The following is a 24,826-nucleotide window of genomic DNA, read 5'->3' as shown; positions in this document are numbered from 1 at the left end:
ATCTTTTATGTTTAATCAGATCATGGATGCTAATGAAACGCTGGCTGCTAGTTGATGGACAACATTGGTTTGTTGCGCAATGGATCGTAATGCAATATGAGCAGATCATATCATGTAGTAACATCACAACTAAAACAGCCTACAGAAAATGGTTGCTTGTAGGTCTCCTCCTGTCTGCAGAGGAGTAAGTTGATGCGTCTTAAATTGTATTTGGTAGCATGCTGCCCTCTGCTGGTAGTTTGGATCAATTGCTAAACCTTAGTGATCGATACAACACAGGGCAGGAATGAATCTAATTATTAGACCAAGGTCAAAAGGCCAGTGCTGTGGATGCCCTGGAGTGTGTCCATAATGCCCCTCCTACAGGGTCCAGTTTGGCATGTCCTGTTTTGAACTGGCCGTTGTGCCCTTAACAGGAAGTTGTAGATTTCCTCATTTAAAACAACTGTAATTTGTAGTTACAGAAAATAACCTACACTTACGTTATTGTGTTACATATGTGCTGGATCACACTGCAGCACTTACAGCACAACAAAATAGGATATTTATTTTGTTGAGGTAAAATGATTTAAATGATTTTTTTTAACCATAGGCCTTGGTGCCCAATACATTTTGGCCGCGTTGCCCCAATAAACTATTTATCAAAGCCCAAAGTGGCCTTGCCCTAAAAATGACTTAATTATAGGCTTGATAATATATGTAATTATATATAATAATATATAATAAAATATATAATAAGAAATACGGATGGCATATTTACCACCTGTACAATCAGCAGACTTGTTGACCTACTTATGATGCAGTGATCACAGTGTAGGTTGCAGCCTTCTGGCTCATGCCCGCAGGGGTTTCCACCTAAATGACTACTGCTGCAGCTCAGTTGTTTATGGCTGCCTTCACTCCCAGCTGTTTCATTTCACAATGGAAGCAGAAATCTGATTGGTTAGTGAAACAGGAAGTTGCGGTCCATCAGTTGGGGGTAGGAAAACCACATCCTCCACAGAGAAATGCGATGCTGAAAATCAGGGGACCTGGATGTGGTGTGACTATCCCTTGTGCTAGGAAATGAGAGAGCTGTTACGTATATACAGTAGAAACCTGGCTTGGATGTTAGAGGAGGGCCTAACATAATTATCATCAATGGGAAATTTGACTATAAACTGTTATTATAGTAAAATTATGAAGTTTGTTTGGCTCCTCACCCTGCTGCTGTTTCAAGTTTGTTTTCCATTCTTCAGCACAAGCCCTAACCCTAACCCAACAAAACAACACATAAGAACACATAAGAAACATGAGAAACATGGTTTAAAAAAAAAGGACAGAGACATATAAGACAAATTAAAAGGATGATAAAACATAACACTTTTTTTTTTTTTTTTTTTTTGCTGTTGGTTATTTTATTATTCAAACTTGATCAAAAACAGATACATTTTAAAAGCATGTTGCATGTACCTAGAACATGGCCTTTTAGAATTAGTTAACGTTTCCAGTCTTTTTGTTATTTAAAGACCTGCGCAGGAGAGAGTCTGGCTGGTCGTACTTTCACTCTGGTGTTTGCCGGAAAAAATGCTGTCATCTTTACAACCGTCCACCGAAAGTACCAAGCAGGCCTGCTTTATTGCACAATCCAAATCTTCGTCAAAACTTGCCATTTTTAGCGCGTAGCAACGAGCTAGCATTGTTGCTGTTTCACAGCAGCAGCAGCGGCATTTGAGAGCGACAACACGCAGGGAGCGGAAATTAAATGAATAAATGCTCGGAGCCAGTCGGTCAGAGAGCCAATGGCAAAGCTTAGTTTGCTTCATCCAGCATCAAGTCAAACTGCTGGTTCTGTGAGTTTAGAGGCTGAATGAGTGGCTCTGTGATCTCCAAAGCCTCGATCAGCTCCCTCCAGCTCTTGGGGCTGATGGAGATGATGCACTGCTCACGTTTGCCCGATCCTCCATCCACCTCCGCCTCCTCCACAGGAGCGATACAGGGCAGCTCGTCATTGTCCAGGTACATTCTGGCCAAATCATCCTTGATCAGAAAAGACGTGTGGAAAATGTTCTCCACCGTCCGAGAGAACGAATTGGGGTCAATGACAAAGTCGTAGTATGATATCGGCGACGTCGGATCGGCGGCAAAGTAGCTCTTCAGGTATCCCAGGATCCTCTCGACCTCCCTCTCGGTCGCCTCTTCGTTGGATTCTTCCATTCTTCTCAACTGAAGGGGCATGATCCTTTCGGCCTCCTTGCCGGGCGCCTTCTTCTGCCGCACGGCCCGTGGCTTCGGGGGAGCAGGCTCGGCATGGAACGAGCCCAGCATGTAGTGGAAGGAGGGCGCCGTCTTGAAGCAGCACGCTGCTCTCGTGGCCACCTTGTGCCAGGCGTCTCGGGGCAGGTAGCCGTCGACCGCACCTCCGTTCCGCTCCTCCTCTTCCTCCCCTTCTTCCAGTCGGTTCAGACCCATGAAGTCCAGGAGGTGCTCGGCAAAGGCGGAGGGGTTGAAAGCGGTGCCTTCGGCGACCAGCTGGCTGGCCGCCTCCTTGCCCAGGTCTGTGGCCACGACCAGGAGCTGTGCGTCCAGAGCGGCTTCCCTCGGATGATGCACGTCTTTGTAAAGTTTGTTTGCCTCATCCAGAACCTCTTTGAGTTTGTTATTCGAGGGGGTCAGCATGTTCTCTCTGTTCCGTTGCACCGAGTTGATCAGGTCTCGATACTTGCTCCGTATTTCCCTCCTGAGGCCTGGGTTGTTGTTGGCCTCTTCCTGCATGTCGTCGTCAGCAGCATCGTCGTCATCGTTAAGGGTATCCCCTCTCTCTCGTCTCCTGTGACCAGCAGATCCATTCTGCTGCAGTGCCTCGTCCTCGTCGCCGCTGCCTCTGTCTCGCTTCATCTGTAGACCTCGACTGTGTAGAAAGAGGAGAAAGAAAAACTACAATCTGGACCAGCGCAATGTTTAGTTTAGCAGTGGACAAATGTTTGCTAGCATGGTTGCCAGTATGGCTATTTAGTACAAAGTGATAAATAACTAATGACTTGGCAACTTCCATTGTGACATCATCGGTGATGTCATAAATCAAATAGTGACATCATCGGTGATGTCATAACTCTTTCTCTACTCTAATTGGTTACCCACTAGGCCACCTTCTTAAAGGGGCAAGGCTTGATAGAGCTATTCAAGTATTTGGTCGAAGATTCCTACCCCTACCCGTTCCCTGACTAAAAATGGCTCCATATTAAAGTGTCAGCAAAGTGTAAATGTCAGAAATCCAAAGTGTATTATTTGGATTGTTTGTGTTGTTTCCATGGTTCCTAGGTACGAGCGACCCGTACGTGAAGTTTAAACTGGACGGAAAAACCTTCTACAAAAGCAAAGTGGTTTATAAAAACCTCAACCCCACATGGAACGAGACCTTCTCTCTCCCTTTGAAGGACCTGGACCGCAGACTGTATATCAAGGTGACTCCTCACTCTGTCTGTTCAGACTGTATAGACGGTTTTAACTTGATGACATAAAGATTCTAAATTGTCCCTAGCTTACTTCCTGTTGCAGTGTTTGCTAATACAATAGCTGACGGCAAATAAGCTATTTTTCAAACTGTTCCCTAGCAACACTTTCCGTGAAAACCGTCTATATCAAGGTGACCTCTCACTCTGTCTCAGCTTGTTATCCTACTTCACACAAGAGTTGTCGAGAACCAACAGTAACGTTAGAGTGAGTCTATTGCGTTAACTCCGCCCACCCTCTCTGGGGCGTCGCAACAGACACCCAATTCATAAATGCTGCAATACTGAAAATACAACGGCTTGCATCAATGGGCCATAGGCTCAATCACCATTGTGTGAACTCAGTCTGCGATAGATCGTGACTTAGCAGACATTTATTTACGTGAAAATCTTATAACTTCTTGTTAACGCTGTCACTTTTACGGTGCCTTGTAACTTGTGTTTTTGAAGGGCACTTCATAAATAAAGGTATTATTATATTGTTTGACACAATGCAGGTATACGACCGTGATCTGACAACTGACGACTTCATGGGCTCCACAAGTGTCCTCCTGAGTGACCTGGAGGTTGACAAGTGAGTACTTGAGTCCGCTCTGTGGTGATATATACTCTTTGTAAGTGTAGCATCTCTGGCACACAGAGATGGACTTGGGACTTGGACTTGAGTCGCAACACACACAGTAACTTGAGACTTGACTTGAGACTCTTCCTTAAAGACTTGAGACTTGACTTGGACTTGAGGTTTGGGACAATCTTGTACATTAACATTAAGGACATATCTACTATATATGTCATCCAATCAACGCTGATACTGTGTGCTAATAGATAAAGGAGTGAGGAGAATACAGTACATGCTTTGAATTCCCTAGTTTGAGCTATGCAGTGTTCTAAGCAGACCAGATTGCATGCAGCAGATGATAGAACACTCATTCCTATGAGACTTGTGACTTGACTTGGACTTGTGACCAAAGACTTGCGACTTGACTTGATTATTAGCCTATTGCAGACAGCCCCTCACTTTAGTTTCTGGTTTCTGTGTGGTGCGGATGGACAGCTCCTTTTATCGTTCAAATAAAAAGTGCTCTGAGAACACGTTATTTGGCCTCCAGTTTACGGTCAGATGTGGGCCAGTTTTGGGATTTTCAAGTGGGCCTTGAGTAGGGTTGTCAAAAGTATCAATCGTATCGATGATAATAATAATAAGTATCACTACTAAAAAATCGAAACGGACACAATACTCATTTGCAACAGGTAGTGATAGTATGGATAAGTATTGTTACTAAAAAAAAATACTGACAAAATACTCACAGTCACAGTACCACATACCAGCAGTGCTTTCGTTTATCTTAATGAAGAATAAAAAATAAAAATAAAAATCAAACATACTACTGATTTTTCCCTCCCTATCATTGGTGGGTGCCTGTTGCTTCAACAAGCTAGAAGTGTTCTGATAGGGGGATGACTAGAACATGACTATGATTTTTAATGAGTTTTATCGGGTCTAGATTTTGGAGAAGCGTGTGTCTGTCCGTCCATCTTTATTCGCTTTTTTTCTTTTACCTTATTTTCATGCCCCCTGTCGTTCAGGCTCAGCGAGCTGTCTGACCCCCTGGTTAACTGTCTGTCTGTGTGTCTGTCTGTGATTTCAGACCCAGAGAGCTGTCTCTGCCCCTGGACGACCCCAACAGCTTGGAGGAGGACATGGGCGTGATCCTGGTGGACATGAGTCTGTCCCTCAGAGACGGAGAGAACAAGAGACTCTCTGTATGGGAATATCCCACCTGTGTTTCCTGCATGCTTTCTAGCAGTAGGGGCATTTGCGGTGCCTGTCAGACTTTATTTTATTTTATTTTATTTTATTTATTTTGTTCTTTTTCTCCCTATGGCCGACTAACCACAGTGTTATTCTGTTTTGTACCTAACATGCATGCTCCGGTTGGCAGCGCTGGGCCGGAAAACGAAGTTTTATGGTAAGGCATGATGAGTGGAATAAACAAAGAGTGTCTATTCAGCAGTGAATGATATTCACTTGACTTCACACCCTACAAGTGCCTGCCAAAATTAACACAGACTTAAAGTAATAATCCAACATTTCCATGTAAATAAATGTCACTTTGGCTACTCTCTATAGCCGATTGACACAATGTAGTGATTCTGCTAGGCGGCTAGACTATCTTTACCCCAAAACAGTGGGTCTCAAACATGTTTTGCTTCAGGACCCCCTTTTCCCAGATTTCTGAATCCAGTACCCCCTTTACCCAACTACAACATTTTGCTTGGAAGGAGGTACGGTGGTAACCTGACGCTGCCAGATGGACGGTATAGCTCCACATAGGTTTCACTAAACCAGTCGATCTGGGTTTGAAGTCACCAGACCCGCTGACGGAGGCGGGCACTTTGTCCAAGCTACTTGGCAGGTGATTGGATGACCCATCTGTCTATCACCGCTGGTGGGTGTTAACTTCAACCAATCAGATCGCGGAAGGTGCCTGTGGATGATCTCCGTGGTATTCATTGATTGAGTCCTCGCGGTCGTAAAGTCACCTTCGAAGCATTTAGTTAGATTATAACGAAGTAGTTGTGTGGCTTAGCCTTCCCAAATGTTGAGGGTCGTTTTTTAGAATTTAATACATAGAATTGGGAACATTACATTCAATTTCATTCAGACTGCCTGTCACTTCCGCGATGTTGACGAGTGAAAAGAACTACAAAGACCATGTACCCACTACTTGCCCAGACGAGCCTGCCCGCCTACGGCCGCCGCTGATTCGTCGGCCCGGCATGGCTCGACCAATCATCTTAAACTGCCTGTGCGGGTCCAGACCGTCACGGAGAACCAAATGAAATGTGAGTTCACGTGATGGGCGGTTTACCAGGCTAGTACGGTGGTGCAGTGGTAAGCGCTATCGCCTCACAGCTCGAAGGTCGTGGGTTCGATTCCCACCTGGGACGATGTGAACGCTGAAGGAATGCGTGCCCGTCCGCATGTCCTCGAGTGCCCACCGCCCGGGTGGGGTCGTCAAAAGGGCCTTTCTGTGTGGAGTTTGCATGTTCTCCCCGTGCCTCCCGGGGGTTTCCTTCATATAGGAACCCCCTTCACCAAAAACATGCAATATCCTGGTTGCTAATGTGGTTCCTCCTCTGGTCGTTAAGGGTGCCTGTTCAGAGGGAGGGGAACTGGTTGGAATAGCGTGAACCTCCCACGTGCTATGTCCTACCGGTGAAGCTTCCTCTGTCAGGTGAAAAGAAGGGGCTGGCTAACTGCCCATGTCTTGGAGGAAGCATGGAGCCAGTTTCAGCTCTCCCCAGATTGGCAGAGGGTGGAGTAGCAACCAGGATAAATAAATTACGTTAGCACTAATGGGGGATAAAAATGGGATAAAAAATCTTTGCTTGGAAAACGGCAAGAGAAAACTATTGCATTATGATAAGAATATAACATTACAAAATAAGAAATGGAGTGAAAGAGTTGCAAGTAGTGTTTCCTGAGCAGATTTATTTGAACATTTCATCTTTTTCATGATTTATTCATTAAAAAATGTCATTCCATCCTTTCTTTGAAGTACCCCTGTAGTAAGTGTAGCAGATAGGACAAGGCGCAGGTAAACCACATGTGTCACACAGAGAGCGCCAGTAGACCTTAATAGATCAACGTTATAACGTTACAATTTTACTGATAAATCCCGATACTCTCGCAGTCTTCCTCCATGCTGCCCACTTTCATTAGTTATCCTTAAATAAGCTGTGATTGATGCAGTCTAATTGTGGATATTTACAGTAGTACTGACCGTCACCATCACACATCTATATACTAGGTCCCCTAGTCTTCCTATAAATTGTGTACATTGTGTTTTAGGGGCAGCATTAGCTCAGGAGTTAGAGCTGTCGCCTGGGAATCGGAAAGGTTCCCGGTTCGAGGCTGGCTCCTCGCTGTAGTGCGTCGAAGTGTCCTTGAGCAAGACACTGAACACCTAACTGCTCCTGACGAGTGCCTCGTATGGCTGCAGACACTGTCGGTGTGTGAATGGGTGAATGTGAGGTATTCATGTAGAAATGCTTTGGGTACCTGTTCACCTGCTTTACGTCACTAGTGTTTTTTTTTTGCTTACGTCCTTCCCTTTTTCTGTTTGATGCATGTGTGCATGCTAAGTTGTTGTGTTTAGGCTTGGGCAAGAACAAAAATGGTATATCGCCACACGCCTCGCCAAAATATCACAATCTGTGATATTATCTCTAGGGGTTGGTCTTATTTATTTATTTATTTATTTATTTATTTATTTATCCATCCATCCATCCTCTCCTCTGTTCCCATCCTCATCCTCATCTTCTCTTCTCACCCCCACTCTTCAACTCCTCTCTACTCCCAAACCCACTCTCTCCCCTCCCCTCGCCTCGCCTCCTCTCTCCTCACCTCCTCACCTCGCCTCCTCTCTCTTCCTCGCCTCTCCTCCTCTCCTCACCTCCTCCTCTCCCCCTGCAGTCAGGAGGTTCTCCTGGGAGCCGGCGTCTGTCGGAGGCATTGAGGAAGGGCCAGCTGTGGAGTTCGGTGGTGGCTGTGACTCTGGTGGAGGGTCATGAGCTCCCCCTAGAGGCCCAGGGAGGGCAGCTGTTTGTCCGCTTCAAACTGGGAGAGCAGAGATACAAAAGCAAGGTAAAGTGCTAGGAGACTCAATTGAGTAAGAGCCAAGGAGAGATGGGCGGGACTTGTTACATGTGTGGCATGAAATGCCCGAGCTCTAATTGGCTGACTGGATGACATCTATGGTGATGGATCACTATTTGCTACTCTCTCTCTCATGGTCCTCTCTCCTTAGAACCAATTTAATTAAGGCTCTCTCTCTCATGGTCCTCTCTCCTCAGAACCAGTTTAATTAAGACTCTCTCTCTCATGGTCCTCTCTCCTCAGAACCAGTTTAAGGTTCTCTCCCTCTCATGATCCTCTCTCCTCAGAACCAGTTTAAGGTTCTCTCCATCTCATGGTCCTCTCTCCTCAGAACCAGTTTAAGGTTCTCTCTCTCTCATGGTCCTCTCTCCTTAGAACCAGTTTAATTAAGGCTATCTCTCTCATGGTCCTCCTCAGAACCAGTTTAAGGTTCTCTCCCTCTCATGGTCCTCTCTCCTCAGAACCAGTTTAAGGTTCTCTCCATCTCATGGTCCTCTCTCCTCAGAACCAGTTTAAGGTTCTCTCTCTCTCATGGTCCTCTCTCCTCAGAACCAGTTTAAGGCTCTCTCTCTCATGGTCCTCTCTCCTTAGAACCAGTTTAATTAAGGCTATCTCTCTCATGGTCCTCTCTCCTCAGAACCAGTTTAATGAAGGCTCTCTCTCATGGTCCTCTCTCCTTAGAACCAGTCCAAAGTGGCAAATCCTCAGTGGAGGGAGAGGTTCACCTTCAACCACTTCCCGCATGGTCCAGACACCATGGAGGTGGAGCTCTGGTCCAAGGAGGGCCGGAGGAGCGAGACCTGTTTGGGAACGTGAGTCTGGCCTTCAGCTACAGTAGGGATGTTAATGGGATAGTTATTGATGGAATTTCTTCACATTTGGCTCAAATGTCAAAGTTTGGACAGACATGGATGTCGACTGCTCACTTGTTGGCGGAGGCATATATCTGCGGTGCGGTCGTTCTAGTTTGAACCAGGCTCTAGACATGTTAATTTTCTAGTTGTAAAGTTGGGGATTTTAACATGGGGGTCTATGGAGAACGACCAGCCTCAAGTGGCCTTTCGAGGAACTGCAGTTTTTGGCACTTCTGTGTTTTCGTCATTTTTCAGACCCGGAGGTTGAACGTGCACGTGTACTTTTGTTTGCCTGCTCCTGTGTGTGTGTGTGTGTGTGTGTGTGTGTGTGTGTGTGTGTGTGTGTGTGTGTGTGTGTGTGTGTGTGTGTGTGTGTGCGTGCGTGTGTGCGTGCGTGCGTGCGTGCGTGCATGCTTGCGCGTGTACAGGTGTGAGGTAGAGCTGTCCACCATTCCTGTCAATCAAAACCAGCTGATCACACACACTTTGAACCACGGCCGAGGACACCTGGTCTTCCTGGTTGCACTGAGCATGTGCAGTGGCGTTTCCATCTCCGACATCTGTGCTGCACCACTTGACGAAGCCCACGAGCGACAGAGCCAGCTGGAAAGATATGTCAGTATGCTAACTATTATGCTAGTATGGATGTGTCAGTATGCTAACTATATGCTAGCATGGATGTGTCAGTGTGCTAACTATATCCTAGTATGGATGTGTCAGTGTGCTAACTATATGCTAGCATGGATGTGTCAGTATGCTAACTATATGCTAGCATGGATGTGTCAGTGTGCTAACTATATGCTAGCATGGATGTGTCAGTATGCTAACTATATGCTAGCATGGATGTGTCAGTATGCTAACTATATCCTAGCATGGATGCGTCAGTATGCTAACTATATCCTAGCATTGATGCGTCAGTATGCTAACTATTATGCTAGCATGGATGCGTCAGTATGCTAACTATATGCTAGCATGGATGCGTCAGTATGCTAACTATATGCTAGCATGGATGTGTCAGTATGCTAACTATATCCTAGCATGGATGTGTCAGTATGCTAACTATATCCTAGCATGGATGTGTCAGTATGCTAACTATATGCTAGCATGGATGTGTCAGTATGCTAACTATATGCTAGTATGGATGTGTCAGTATGCTAACTATATCCTAGCATGGATGTGTCAGTATGCTAACTATATGCTAGCATGGATGTGTCAGTATGCTAACTATATGCTAGCATGGATGTGTCACTTTAATACCTACATCACAATCCTGATCTATAGAGATCCAAAGTGGGTGGGCCTCTCTGATCGCAAAGTCATTACTGATTGGTGGATCCACCACTCGTCAATCACTGGCCAAGATTCTATGCCCATGTTTGGTGAGAGGAGTGTCCCAGACCCAGAGAGAGATCTGCAGCATGCACTGCAGTAACATAGTGTATCAGCGTAAGAACTCTCATGGGTCTGGCGTTGAGACTATATTGTGATTGTGAATGACATCTCATTTAACATTTCCAAATTGCTTTCTGCCTGTCTGCTAACTGTCCCTCAGAGTTTGAAAAGTTCCATGACAAACCTTCATGATGTCGGCTTCCTTCAAGTCAAAGTGAGCAAGGCTACAGATCTGCTGTCTGCTGATCTAAACGGTACCGCAGTGTTTTGCATTAAACACACTCTTTACTCCTTTAAAGTCGGTGTATAAGTCAGTGTACTGTACGAGGGCTGGCATGTCGGAGTCTGAGCATGTTTTCTGTCTTTCTGTAGGGAAGAGCGACCCCTTCTGTGTTCTGGAGCTGGGTAACGACAGGTTGCAGAGCCACACCGTCTACAAGACGCTCCATCCAGAGTGGAATCAAGTCTTTACATTGTCCGTTTGAGCATGACTACTTTCCTTACGCCAAATCTCTAACCGATCCACTACCATTCTTTTGTTAAGACTAAATGCAGTCGTTAAAGGTTTACTATGCAACTATTTCATAAAAAAAACATGCTATAATTATACAAACATTTCCCCTCAAAACGATCACTTCTGGCCCATATAATAGTGTGGCAGTGTGTTTATGTTGAGAGACGCTGCGCCCTGTGTGTATTTTAGTGATGGGACATTGTTTCGCTGTGTTCTGTGTATATGTGTAGTACCTCTTCATATCCACTGGGTGTTCTGTGGTTGACCTTTGCCTGTTTCCTCAGTCCTGTCAGAGACGTCCATGAAGTTCTGGTGGTGACCATCTTCGACGAGGACGGAGACAAGCCTCCAGACTTCCTAGGAAAAGTGGCCGTCCACTTGCTCTCGGTACGCCGAGCCGCTCATCGCACAGACAACATCTCTCCTCGCCAGGGCCGTAACCAGGGTCCCGAAATAGGGGAGGTCCAGCAAGGGGAGGCGGATTAGGCGGCGCCCGCAAGGCGCCGCCGAAAATAATTTGAGGGGTTTTTTCCCCCTTTTTTAGCCATATTTAGAGTAATATATCATTTTAAATCAACATTAGGATTATACTGTTGTGATGTCATTATTCAGTATATTCTCTTTCATGTCACCACCTGCTCAGCTCTCCTGTCAACATAATTGTAACTAACAAACACAAACTGTTTTAGCCAAATTCATATCAAAATGACACCTACAAACACAGGTACACAACCCAAGCCGTACACAACACACAAAGTCATCATCGATAATAAAAAAAAACATACAGAGGGACATTTATTTATTCCTGATAGGAACGATTGAAAAATAAAATATATTATGTTGTTTTTAACTTTACACCACCTCTTTTTGTTACTTATTGGGTCATGAAACTGAAACCATGCATATAGCCACCTGCATACCTGACTTCGGGAGCTTGGCAATTGGCATCATGCATGATTAGCCAGTAGCATCCCAACGTGTCACACAGGTAACATTACTTAAAGGACTGCTTTACCGTGGGGAATATGAATATATATTCAATCTGACGCCCCTAAGGTTTTAGAATCCGTTGAAATTTTTGAAATTGGTTGTTTCCCGCCAGAGATATCACCAGAAATCCACTCTGTGTGGAGGGGGGGGGGGTGGTGGAGGGGAGGGGCGGGTGCGGGGACCCGAAATACTACATTTCCCACAATGCACTGGGCTCGCGTGGCCTTCGTTTTCATGCCCACCCCTCAGGCATTTGGCTGATATCAAACTCCAGTAGGTGGCGGTAATGCACATATATGTTTGCCAACCGCCATAAAACTCAAAGAAGAAGAAGAAGAAGAAGGCTTCGACAATAAAAGATACAAAGAAGAAGAAATAAATCGAAAATAAAATTGCCTCCAAATTGCACCAAATGTAAACGGTAGGGGTGTCACAATATATCGTCCCACGAAATTTCGCGATAGTAAAACGTCACGATATGTATCGTTGAGATGAAATCTCATATCGTGAATTTTTTTTTTTTTTTTTTTTTTTTCCAAAAAATAGACAAAGAAACGTCTTTGTTTGTTGAAGTTCAATGTGTGGAAAGTAGTTCAGTTGAACAAGTCTCTGAAGAGACACATGAGAAGTTATACAGGAGAGAAACCATTCAATTGAGTTTCTGGCAAAACTGTTTACTTGACAGGAAAAATTGAAGATGCATAAAAAATAGACTAAGAAAAGTCTTGTTGTTTGAGTTTGAAGAAAAACTGAAGATGCATAATGAGAATTTATACTGCTGAGAAACCTTTTAGTTCAAAGTAAATCTAAGTGACGGTGTAACTCATTCTATTTCAAGATAAGCCTTATCTCCAATCTCATGTTTTTTCTAGTTGTTATTGTAATAACAATTTCCCACAACAGCATGTTTTGTATTTGTGCATTTCAAATAAAATACTACTTTTCCAGTCATATATTGTCATTATTCAAGTTTAAAAAAATATTGTTAAAATCGTATCGTATCGTATCGTTATCGTGAACCCAGTATCGTGATACGTATCGTATCGTGAACTGAGTGTATCGTGACACCCCTAGTAAACGGTAGTATATATGTCGGGAGATGTCTTCATAAAAAAAAATTCATCCATTTTAAGGCATTTTCGTAGGAGTTACGCGCATCTGATGTTGTAACTATTTTCTGTAAAAATGGGTAAAAATGGGTACATTGCTCAGCGTTGATTTCGTTACTTCAACTCACCTACTATTAGATGTAAAATTTGACGAGCTTTCCAATGCCGCCAGTCCCGTGTCTTTTGGTGCTTCCGTTCCAGAGATATGGTCTCTTGGCAAGGAGCTATGGAAAGCTAACCTAGCTACAGTATTCTATGCGGGTGAACAAGATGGCTGCCTTTTGCTTTTCGTCGAGAGCTCTGAAGGGGCGTGGAGGACCTCTAGAGGCGGGAGTCGGGACCATGGCTCACAAGACTTGTAGTTCATAGGCCCTCGAGTTCCGCAAGCGGGGAGGGAAGCCGGGTGACTCGTAACGCGTCACCCGGCTTCCCTAAAAATGTGAGAGATGCCTGATAGGTCAGGCAGTGAAGCTCCAATTTCAAATAATTTCAACGGATTCTAAAATCTTAGGGGCGTGAGATTGATATATATTCATATTCCCCACGGTAAAGCCGTCCTTTAAGAGACAGACTAGACACTTACTTTCTTGGTTGTTGCTAAAAAATCTGTCAGTGTCACTCACTGTCTGTCGTTCTCTCGCTCACTGTCTCGCAGCTCGCTCACCTTCAATTATCTCGCCAGGCAGACAGACAGTCATCACTCACCACCATGCTGCTGCTCTCTCGGAATCAAGTTACCGCGGACGCGGCGTCAGATGACTTCCTGCCTGACCTGCCTTTCGTTTCAAAATAAAAGCGATCCCGTGTTTTTCATGCTTTTCCATGCAGATTGTTTTATAATTTTTTTTTTTTTTTTTTTCCCCCCCTCTGAAATATTAGGGGAGGTCCGGACCTCCCCGTTCTCATAGCTAGTTACGGCCATGCTCCTCGCACTCTCTGTCTACATTAAAATAAACAGTGTTGGGGGTAACTCATTACAAAAGTAACATATTACATGTAATATATTACTTTTAGCAGTAACTCAGTAATATAACTTATTACTTAAAGGATTTCAGCAATAATATACCAGTTACTTTCTCAAGTAACTCAAGTTACAAATTGAGTTACATTTTATTAAATCAAAGCACATATTTAAAAAAGATACAATCATTTCCTAATCGAACTGTGTGTTTTTATGCAAATAACCACTATAGATGACAATAACAAAGGAAAGTAATATTTAGAATTTTGGATTGTTTACACTGACTTCAAGGCGGTTGAAATTATTTTTCGTGATGTTCCGGGGCAGCCATGTCATTCTGCTGCTGCTGTTGTTTTGGTAAAAGTAATGCAAAAGTAGTGTAATAAGTAATGAGTTACTCTACACAGAAAGTAATATTGTAAAGTAACTTATTACTTTCAAATGAAAGTAACTAGTAATATGTAGTATACAGTATTACATTTTGAAAGTAACTTGCCCAACACTGAAAATAATTAGGGTGTTTGTTAACTAAAGCCCCAGACACTCCAAGCCCACAGTCAGTGTCGGCCATGTCTGTCGCTCTTAGTATTTGTCGTGCGCCCCACACTGTTGGCTCTAGTCTGCTTTGTCGGCGGCCGAATAACAATAAACAAGCCAAATATCGTCTGATTTCTAAGGCCACCACACACCAATTAAACATTCGACAACAAACACAGATGTTTGGTGTGCCATGGCCGTCTGTCCTTGTTTGGAGATGTTTGGTCAGATTCCACATGTTCAAACCTTGTTTGTGTTTAGCCCGTGGCCCACCAATCAAACATTATCCAAAGTCCGTTGGCATTGATTGATTGATTGATTGGTGTGCCATGGTGGCTTTAATAAGATGTCATCCAGCTCACAGCTGAGTGCAGCACCTGATGCCCTTCCTTTCTGTCCTTGCAGATCCACAACGGCCAGCAGATCACCTTCCCACTGAAGAAAGAGGATTTAGGAGGTTTCTCTAAGGGCAGCATCTCTCTGGAGCTGGAGGTCATTTTTAACCCCGTAAGTAGAAGTGGTTCGGCTCATCTCTCTGGAGCTGGAGGTCATTTTTAACCCCGTAAGTAGAAGGGGTTCGGCTCATCTCTCTGGAGCTGGAGGTCATTTTTAACCCCGTAAGTAGAAGTGGTTCGGCTCATCTCTCTGGAGCTGGAGGTCATTTTTAACCCCGTAAGTAGAAGTGGTTCAGCTCATCTCCCTGGAGCTGGAGGTCATTTTTAACCCCGTAAGTAGAAGTGGTTCGGCTCATCTCTCTGGAGCTGGAGGTCATTTTTAACCCCGTAAGTAGAAGTGGTTCGGCTCATCTCTCTGGAGCTGGAGGTCATTTTTAACCCCGTAAGTAGAAGTGGTTCGGCTCATCTCCCTGGAGCTGGAGGTCATTTTTAACCCCGTAAGTAGAAGTGGTTCGGCTCACAACGAGGACACGAGAGCTCGATGGCCGTTGCAAATCAGAGGGTGACACGGGAGTCTTTAGGCAACACTATGATTTTGATTTCATGTTCTCCCCATCCTTTTTAGATGACTTTGTGTTCTACCGCAGTTTTAATTGACACCATTTACCCAGTATAGTAGTAACGTTAGTATTGTAGTAGTATTGTTGTCATGATTCCCGCTCCCGCCCACTCCCGTTGACTTTTTTCCTGTCCTGTCCTGTTCCAATCATGTGATGAACAGTGAAATGACTCCCACCCACCCCTTAACACATTCACTGCCAGCCGTTTTTTTTTTACTGTAGGTAGCTTCTGCCAGAGGGTTTTTTTGAGGATTCTGGCTCATTTTACAAGAGCCGAGGATTATTTTCTGCTTGGACTTTGTGAACACAAAGTTCACAAAAGTACTAATAGAATGTGTGCTTTCTCTGTCTAAAAGAGTTAGTTTGTAGAGTTAGTAGTTATGTAGATATTAGCCGTTGAGTACAGCATGGTTTCAGCATCTGAGACTGAAAGCTGAGATAATCGCAGTTTTGTGAAATTCAATCAAACAGGCAGAACAGTCACTTTAACCATTTATTTTTGGCATCAGTGAGAGATCAGACATCTAAACAATATAGTTCTGAACGCCCTCTCCTTCAAACTCCTCCCTCCGTGGGCGTGTCTGGTGGCTTTCAGCAGCGTTTGTCACAAGCGAGTTTCTACTGCCTGTCTGAGCAGTGAGCAGCCTCCCTCCCTGGCAGCCCCCTCGTCGGCGAGTGTGGATGGGGCTCACTCGTTTCTTGGGTTTGAGAGCTTTGATGAAGCTTTGTGCGATTCTAGGCTTTATGCTGCGTGTTTCAAAGTGTGTTTTCCACCCAGTCTATTTTTGGAACCCCCCACCGTTGTGCGCCCGTGTGCACCAGCGTGAAAGCGTTTTCGCCTACAGTATGAGAATGAGGCTCGTTCGTTTCTGGGTTTTCGGTTGAGCTCAGCTGGAATGAAGCTGCGTGCGATTCTGCGCTTTCTGCTGGTGTTTCAAAGTGTGTTTCACCCATAATCTATTATGCAAATTTGCAATCCCCCACCGCCAGCTCCCAGCGCGATAATGCGCGAAAGCGAAAGCGTTTTCGCCAATCCATTTTACAGTATGATAATGGTTTCCTCGCGCGTTCCCCTGCAGTTTTGGCTCGGCTTTTTCTAGTCTGGAGAGCACTGTCGCCACTTAGTGGGTCGGTGGAATGGGTTGTACACGTTCGGTGGCTCCAATATTTTTATAGGAGACGTGGGGGGCGTTGATCCACGTCCCACCGTCAAAATTTTTTTTTTTTTTTTTGACGACTCAACTCGTCATTGGCAGTCAACCGTTGGATTTTTTTTGACGACTCAACTCGTCATTGGCAGTGAACGTGTTAACTATGGCTGAACAAACTGAACAAACTGACTAATGTCAACATTGCTTGGATCTTACCTGCAATTACCACTCATCGCCATAGGTGTCACCCAAGAGAACAAAACTGAAATCTTGGAGATTATCACTTTAAATAGGAAAGAGGTCAGAACCTTTTCAGTGTGTGGTAGTATGACTGTTGTCTCTAACCAGCACCTGACAGGAGCCCTGCTGGGCACAGAACATCTACAGTACAGTGGTGGTACAGTGGTGGTGGTGTTGTTGTTGTTGTTGTTGTTGTTGATGTTGTTGTGTTGTTCCTCCCCCCCTGTGTGCTTCTCTTTGGCTTGATGACTTGTTTTTCTCCTCAGGTCAGAGCGAGTATAAGAACCTTCCACCCCAAGGAGAAAAGCTTCATCGAGGATAATCCAAAGTTTTCCAAAAAGGTTTGCTGAAAGAAGCTGTGAATTGACTGTATAGTCCAGCAGGGGGCGTATTCACTTTCAGCTCAATCAACTGTAAGATGCAACACGTCCTCATACCGAACGACAGAATAAGTAAATTTCCCAAGACAACAGAGGTCGGAGGTCAACAATAGTTGGAAAAGAAAACCTAACACAGAGAGAGGGAGCGGGGTATAAGAGAGGTCGGACAAATGATACCAGGTTCATTTATCGATTAACCGTTTTCACAGCAGCCATTTTGCGTCTAAAAATCCGGGTAAACAGGTGCAACCAAAACATTAATAAGGGTTTCCAACTTCCAATCCATTTGCTGTAGGTGTTCCATTGGTGGGGCTCTCATTAATGTTTTGGTTGCACCTTTATTTATTTACCACGCCTTTTAGACACAAAATGGCCGCTGTGAAAAAAAGGCCCATTGGTTCTTTATGAGCTGAATCTGAACTCGCAGCAGGTTTCCAGTCCTTCCTTTTCGGACAGCTTTGGTCTTCCTGAATTGGCTGAATTGAACATGAATTGACCCCAACTGTGACTGGCTCGCTGTTCTGCTACTATCACTGGTCCGATCCACAACACAACTCCAATCAACTTTCAATAGCTGTCAAACTAAATGAATTCCTGCAAAACGCTTTACAGTTTTCAGATATTCCACTGATGTTGTAATGATACAATTTGGTTGCAAATGGGCGGAGTGTGCCTTTAACCCTTTCCATGTTTCGACCCCGTGTTTCAGATCCTGGCCAGGAACGTGGCGCGCGTGCAGATGCTGTACAGAGCCGTCATGGCCACGCTGCAGTACATCAAAAGCTGCTTCCAGTGGGAGAGCGTCCAGAGGAGCCTGATCGCCTTCCTGGTAACCTGCCTTCATACAGTGTTAAGCCACGCCCCCTACCATTTATTTTTATTTCAATATATAGTTTTCACACCTAGTTTTAGTAGAGTTGCAGTGATCTGTAATGACCTTGCCCTGTGCCCTGTGGCCTGTGTGCAGGTGTTTCTGGTGACCGTCTGGTACTGGGAGTTCTACATGCTACCCCTCTTCCTGGTTCTGCTCTTCGCCTGGAACTACCTCCAGATAGCCTCTGGTCGGGTCAGTCAGGACCTGGTGAGTCTACAGCTTCTCCTTTAACGCAATATTCCACTTAGCTTTAAAGGGACAGCAGCGCACCCTAAAATCCAAAGTACACAATTTTCCCTCTCACCTGCAGTGCTATTAGATCTGGATTTTTGGAGATATCGGCCGTAGAGAGGTCTGCCTTCTCTCCAATACAATGGGAATGGATGGCACTAGGCTTGTGATGCTCCAAGCGCCAAGAATACATTTGAAAAACTCAACGGGGTCACTTTCCAGAAAGCATGACCTCGTGATCCACAGACCCTGTTGTGAGTCAGTCAGTCCACTCCAATCCCTCATCCCAGACGCTCCCACTTTCCAACGGTCAAATCAAACTCCTCCACGCGCTATGTGCCGCCTCTACCCTGTTTGACTCGCAAATACGTCACGATAAGGAGTCACATAGTGTGTAGTCTCAACGCCAGACCCATGAGAGTTCTTCCGCTGATACACTACGTTACTGCATGCTGCAGATCTCTCTCTGGGTCTGGGACACTTTCCCTCAGCCGGCTGGTTATGGGAGGGAACCATTCACTTGGCCAGTCATATGCCAGTGATGGATTCAGTCCTCCCCAATCAGTAACGACTTGGCGATCAGACGACACGGGAGGCGCAGCCCATTTTTCGAACCGCTCATTCAATTTCAACCCGCCTTCAAAAACCAGCAGTGGCTGTGAAGTGGCACAGACTCATTTATGTAGTATGCGGAGCGCAGCGATTCTACGTAATATTTGAGTCTGGGGAGAGACTACATAGTGTGCAAATGGTGTTTCAGCTTAACTTTAAAAATGTCCAGTTAGTTTTTGTGTAGAACATGTTAGCTAGTCTCTCACCTTCACATTACCGCTGTTGTTTCAGGATAACATGGACCTGGGTGATGAAGATGAGGATGATGAGAAGGTATCTACCCATCTATTTTTGATGTTCTATGTTGACAGGTCTCTTTGCCAACTAAGCGATCTCTATTCTTATAGTATGTTGCTGCTTGTCTGTCTGTCTGTCTGTCTGTCTGCCTGTCTGCCTGTCTGTCTGCCTGTCTGTCTATTGTTTGTCTATTGACAAAGGTATCTACCTATGGTCTATGGTCCTGTTGTTAAATCCCTTTTATTCAATACTATGGTATCAAAAGCCTTGGATAAATCACGTGATAAATGTTTGGCCGTAGGAGTCTGAGAGGAGAGGTTTGATGATGTGTTGTTTGGCTGTAGGAGCCTGAGAGGAGAGGTTTGATGATGTGTTGTTTGGCTGTAGGAGTCTGAGAGGAGAGGTTTGATGATGTGTTGCTTGGCTGTAGGAGTCTGAGAGGAGAGGTTTGATGATGTGTTGTTTGGCTGTAGGAGTCTGAGAGGAGAGGTTTGATGATGTGTTGTTTGGCTGTAGGAGCCTGAGAGGAGAGGTTTGATGATGTGTTGTTTGGCTGTAGGAGTCTGAGAGGAAAGGTTTGCTGGAGAAGATCCACATGGTGCAGGACACCATCATCACCGTACAGACCCTGCTGGAGGAGATCGCCAGCTTCGGGGAGAGGATTAAGAAGTAAGAATTAAAGCTTCATTACGTAACATTTCCACATTCAAATATCTCAAAATGAGTAGTGACACAAAACGTGATGCAAAGGGTTTTAGTCTTCGGATGTCTGGATCTGAAATGATTGGAGAAGCGGAGCAAACGGCTGGGCTCGCTGACTTCCTGTGTCCGCCAAAGAGCCTCGGAGAAACAGTGACTTTTAACGTGAAACTGACTGTTTTGACCAGTTTTAATGACACAGTCTGTTTGTTTTGGAGAGGAGGAGACCTCTATGCATAGCTCAGCTCCCGGTAAAAACCTTGTGAACAATAAATACTGAAGGAAACCTAACCTACAAATAAAACAATGGTGGTGAAGACAACAAAACCCACGCTACTTTATGGCCATGTTCAGACTAGGACGCCAAATCCGATTTGTGAACTGTAGTGACCTATTATTGATTCTATCCAGATTGGTTTTATGAGTCTGGACGCTCTAAGTCTGATTTGTGTCACTTGTCCCAAACCACATATGGAGGTAGTTTCCAATCTGCTTTCGACTGATGTGACTTCAGTGCTGATCACCCAAATCAGATTTGAGAGTGTCTTTTGCAGGGGGCGGGGACTTGAAGAGCAGAGAGCAGGCAAACACTGCCAGAAACATTGTATGTTGGCTCATGGGTTCATTGTATCTGGACACACAGATCCGACTTGCCCAAATCAGATTTGTGGCAGTGTGGACACACTCCCAAATCAGATTTGGGAAACCAATCAAGATAATGATGATTAATGACTTTAGCAGCAAATCGGATTTGCCTGTAATGTGAACATGGCCTTAGACAGCATCAAACCCTGTCTTTCCTTATTGTTTTGAGTGTGAGATCCCTCACGGCAGAAAGTTACATCTCTGTTTAATTGTCCACTCAAAAGGCCAGCTCATTACTGTTGATGTATTTTCATTTGAATTTGACTCATTCATTCCACACACAAAAAAGATGCATTCAGAGAATGAAATGGATGATGATTAGGCTCTCTGAAATAGACATTGTAAATATTTTTATATTTTGAGTTCCCCCCCCCAATATGCATATATGTACATCTCATTCTGGATCCATAAAAGATTATTACCTGAGATTCCTCTATCAATGTCAGTAAAATATAGAGGGTCCATCCAGTCTGTGAAAGCAGGGGCTTCAGTAATCTTCTATCATTTTTGAAAATGATAGAATATATATATTATATTATTTCATATCGAGCAATATTCTTCTTTGGCACCCACGGCTCTTTCTTATTTTGATTTGGCAGCACCTTCAACTGGACTGCGCCCTTCCTGTCCAACCTGGCTTTCCTGGTCTTTGTCATTGCAACAATCCTAACGTACTTTGTGCCCATACGTTACATCATCTTATTATGGGGTGAGTCTCAAAACTTGTCCATTGTTTGGTGTTTCTATGGATTTATGGATTATTCATGTTCTCCTTCACATAGTGCTGGAACCCTCTTGTATTTGTTAGGACTTTTCTTCTTTTCCTCTGCTAAAAGTATCTGGGGCCACAGCATCCACCAAACTTGGCAGGTAAGTTTGAAATCACAGCCAACACCAATTGGCCAGATGGTGGTGCTACAAAAAGCTACTTTACATTTTCTCCAATAACTTCTGAACTGATTGACTTGCCATCATTTCCTAGTATCAGGTGCACATTGTCTAGTCAATTTCCACCATATTGGATTTCCCATCATTTTTGCTTCTTCTGCTCCCGTTTCTTCTACAGTACTTGCTCATGGTTTGCTATAGGGATGGGCATTTGAATACATTTCCTTAATCGATATACATTTAATTAAAAATGTTTCTAAAGTTCTAGCTTGACAAAGTGAAAGTAAAATGAGGAACGGGTATCTCCTGTGTCTCAATTGAAGCACAAGTCTTCTGCTGCAGGTATTTGTTTGCGTGTAATCATCACAGATGGAGAACAGAGGTAATCATATGTTGGTGTGAATGTCTGTTTTAGGTATCAATAAATTCACCAAAAGATTACGGAACCCGTACGGCATCGACAACAATGAAGTGCTGGACTTCCTGTCGAGGGTGCCTTCAGACGTGCAGAAGGTAAGCTGTCCTGGATCAGTCCTGTAGTCTGGTCTGTTGTGTTATGCTGGTGGTCTATCCCTGGTGGAGGGCTGCTGCTTGGCAGCTGTTGTTCCCAGGCTGAAAAATGAGACACTGTTGGCGTGCTGGCATCAACTCCTCATCAAGGGCAAAACATCTGCCTCAAACATGCATCTCCTCCAAGCTGTAGCGGCTGGTACATTTTTGTCGAGGGAGGGCTATAAAAACTAGGGCTGGACAATATGGTTGAAATCAATATCTTCATAATCAGAAGGATTTTTCTCGATATCAATATATTGTAGACGAGAGGAACGGAGAGAGAGCCAACAGTTAGCCAACAGGTCACATACAGTGAATCAATCACTCAATTTTATATTTATATAGCGCCAAATCATAACAAGAGTTAAAGTGAATAAAGTGTCTGTTTTGTGTGTGTGCAGGTTCAGTACAGTGAGGCGAGAGCCAGCAGCTCACAGAGCTCGTTGAGGAAGAAGAGGGTCTCCTAGCAGACACTGCTATGGCCTGGACCAGACCTTTAGCTTCCAGAGGACATGACAAGTGCTAAAGAGACCTGTTTCTCCTCAGCGTCCAGAGGACCTGACAAGTCCTAAAGAGACCTGTTTCTCCTCAGCTTCCAGAGGACCTGACAAGTCCTAAAAAGACCTGTTTCTCCTCAGCTTCCAGAGGACCTGACAAGTCCTAAAGAGACATGTTTCTCCTCAGCTTCTAGAGGACCTGCCAAGTCCTAAAGAGACCTTTCAGCTTGGCACCCAAAGTTGACCTTTTAACCAAAGCAGTCCACACACAGGAGCAGTTTTAGTTTTCAGCTTTTTGTTAGACATTTACCGATGTGTATACTGTATGTGCGCGTCACTGGACCAATTTGTAATAATACTTCCCAAAAAGACAGACTGTTGTATGTATTATTTCATATTTATCAATCACAAGCTGCTTTCCCAGGTTGTGTCCCTTAAGGGGTCCGGGGACCCCCAGGGGTCCTTGAGGGGGTTCCAGGGGGTCCCCAGCCAAAAAGGAGGTCATTTATTTTAGCTATAATTCCATTCATAAGTAACACAATGACGATTTTGGTCATGGGTTTTATACACTTTCTGTAATAAAACATCTAAAAGCATCAATCCTATTATCATAATATGATATTATGGGAGACCGTGGGACAAAATCCTATCAAATGGGGGTCCATGGTCTATTCTTTGTCAGTTTAGGGGTCCTTCATGTGAATTTTTTTAGAACCACTGCCTTAAGCATAACAAGTGTGCATTTTGTGATAAAAGCATGAGATTTGGTACACTCATAGCCGAAGGCATTCAAGACTCGAAAAATAACTGCCCAAACCTAACCACATTAATTGTGAGAGAGAAGGAAGCTTCTGAGCAATTGTAAAGTTCCAAATTGTAATTCCTCATCATAAGAAATGTATGATTTGACACCAAGTCCATATCAGATTATTCTACACACAACATATTGTAGTTACAATTTCCATATGCTGCCAGTCTGTGGCCGCAAAAAAAATAAGCATCCCCCCCTCTAAATTTATGATGCCGCTATATCAAATTCTTTTTGCAATGACTTTGGCAAGAAGTGTACCATATTATTAACCTGACGCTGCCAGATGGATGTAAGTTGGTTCACATTTGTTTCACAACCTACAATGCCGCCCCCATCTGGCGGAGTCAGGCTACCATATTATATGCTTTTATCACAAAATGCAAAATTGTTATCGAATTTTGAGCTAAGGTGCCCCACTAGAGTTGTTATTGAGGTCATCTGTGGTTTTGAAATATTAACAGATTATTTTCAGGCAACCTTAGCAATTATTTTTCAATGAAACCTTTCATATGTTCCCATTATGCAGTCTCAGTGCCATATCCAAAGTCAACAGCAGAATGATTGATTCATTTCATGATTGCTGTATCCATATATTCACTGATTCATTTGACTTTTTGAAAAGTGATGTTTTCATTTCTTTTATAAGCAAAGATTAGTGCCTATTTTATCATATCGTGTCAACCTACATACATGTACTGTATATTGTATTTTACATTTTGGTAGTGACTGGGATGGGGCAATACTGTATCTCTATACCTAACTGTATTTATTAATGGCAATGACTTTCTGTCTGTATGTCTCCCTCATCCAACATCCAATCCATCCAGCAGCAATAAAAGCACCAGATCACACAATGTCTACAAACTTCCCTGAGCCCGCAATCACACATGTTTCATTACATGAACTTTACCTCGCTCTACTTCAGTTGGTAACGATCGCCGTAATCTGTTATATTTGGCTTCCTCACAGAAGGAAATATGATGTCAACAATTATGTATTTTGTAATGATCACAGGTGTCTGTCGTCACCTGATTGGTGAACCATGAAGGCACTGCCACTGATGCTGTATTTCTCTCTGTATGACTTTTGAAGTGCCTGGCTATAGGTAAGAATCTGAAAAAGGCTATATTTGAGCTTTTAGTCCATTTATAAATTGTTAAGTAGACTCTGTTATGGCAACAGATTAATTTCTGGACTCCTGGAAAGTTCGATAGTAGTGCGCTTGGTTGTGTGTGTGTGTGTGCGTGCGTGTGCATGCGTGCGTATATAGCTATATATAGAAAGAGAGATCGATATAGATATGCCCCCCTTTATGGCGATAATTCCACTCATGTTGGAATACAGGGGTGTGGGGATCACTGCACAAATCCGATTGTTGGGTACAAGTTGGGTAGCAGCATAATTACTAAAATATATAAAACTAATAATATTGGTTGCATGGTCGAGGGTATTGATCCAATGAGGCCACATTAGCGTTCATATA

The 24,826-nt window shown here is 44.0% G+C and overlaps 1 protein-coding gene and 1 pseudogene across 3 annotated transcripts in view; one reads left to right on the top strand and one right to left on the bottom strand.

Moving 5' to 3' along the window:
* LOC310799887 (multiple C2 and transmembrane domain-containing protein 2-like) overlaps positions 1-24,213 on the top strand; it is a 53,805-nt gene extending 29,592 nt beyond the window's left edge. Inside the window, exons 5-23 of one of the 2 annotated variants that reach the window (XM_083662489.1) lie at positions 3,301-3,443; positions 3,989-4,065; positions 5,141-5,255; positions 5,435-5,461; positions 7,972-8,142; positions 8,836-8,966; positions 9,437-9,623; positions 10,561-10,654; positions 10,773-10,875; positions 11,199-11,301; positions 14,917-15,018; positions 17,184-17,258; positions 18,007-18,126; positions 18,265-18,378; positions 19,246-19,287; positions 19,811-19,920; positions 21,195-21,304; positions 21,899-21,996; positions 22,437-24,213. In XM_083662489.1, coding sequence (XP_083518615.1) covers positions 3,301-3,443; positions 3,989-4,065; positions 5,141-5,255; positions 5,435-5,461; positions 7,972-8,142; positions 8,836-8,966; positions 9,437-9,623; positions 10,561-10,654; positions 10,773-10,875; positions 11,199-11,301; positions 14,917-15,018; positions 17,184-17,258; positions 18,007-18,126; positions 18,265-18,378; positions 19,246-19,287; positions 19,811-19,920; positions 21,195-21,304; positions 21,899-21,996; positions 22,437-22,502 — 1,988 coding nt within the window. In that variant the 3' untranslated portion in view covers positions 22,503-24,213. The remainder of the gene's footprint in view (positions 1-3,300; positions 3,444-3,988; positions 4,066-5,140; positions 5,256-5,434; positions 5,462-7,971; positions 8,143-8,835; positions 8,967-9,436; positions 9,624-10,560; positions 10,655-10,772; positions 10,876-11,198; positions 11,302-14,916; positions 15,019-17,183; positions 17,259-18,006; positions 18,127-18,264; positions 18,379-19,245; positions 19,288-19,810; positions 19,921-21,194; positions 21,305-21,898; positions 21,997-22,436) is intronic. The other variant, XM_083662490.1, reaches the window with a different exon arrangement.
* LOC310799820 (non-structural maintenance of chromosomes element 4 homolog A pseudogene) lies at positions 1,792-2,877 on the bottom strand (annotated as a pseudogene). The gene has a single exon. The product of its transcript is annotated as a non-structural maintenance of chromosomes element 4 homolog A pseudogene (transcript).
* Positions 24,214-24,826: the final 613 nt, after the last annotated feature.

The sequence above is a fragment of the Poromitra crassiceps genome, assembly GCF_964638095.1.
Source record: "Poromitra crassiceps genome assembly, chromosome: 28".
Taxonomy (NCBI): domain Eukaryota; kingdom Metazoa; phylum Chordata; class Actinopteri; order Beryciformes; family Melamphaidae; genus Poromitra; species Poromitra crassiceps.
Note: the sequence above shows the minus strand (reverse complement) of the source record. Positions and strands in the feature narration are given on the sequence as shown.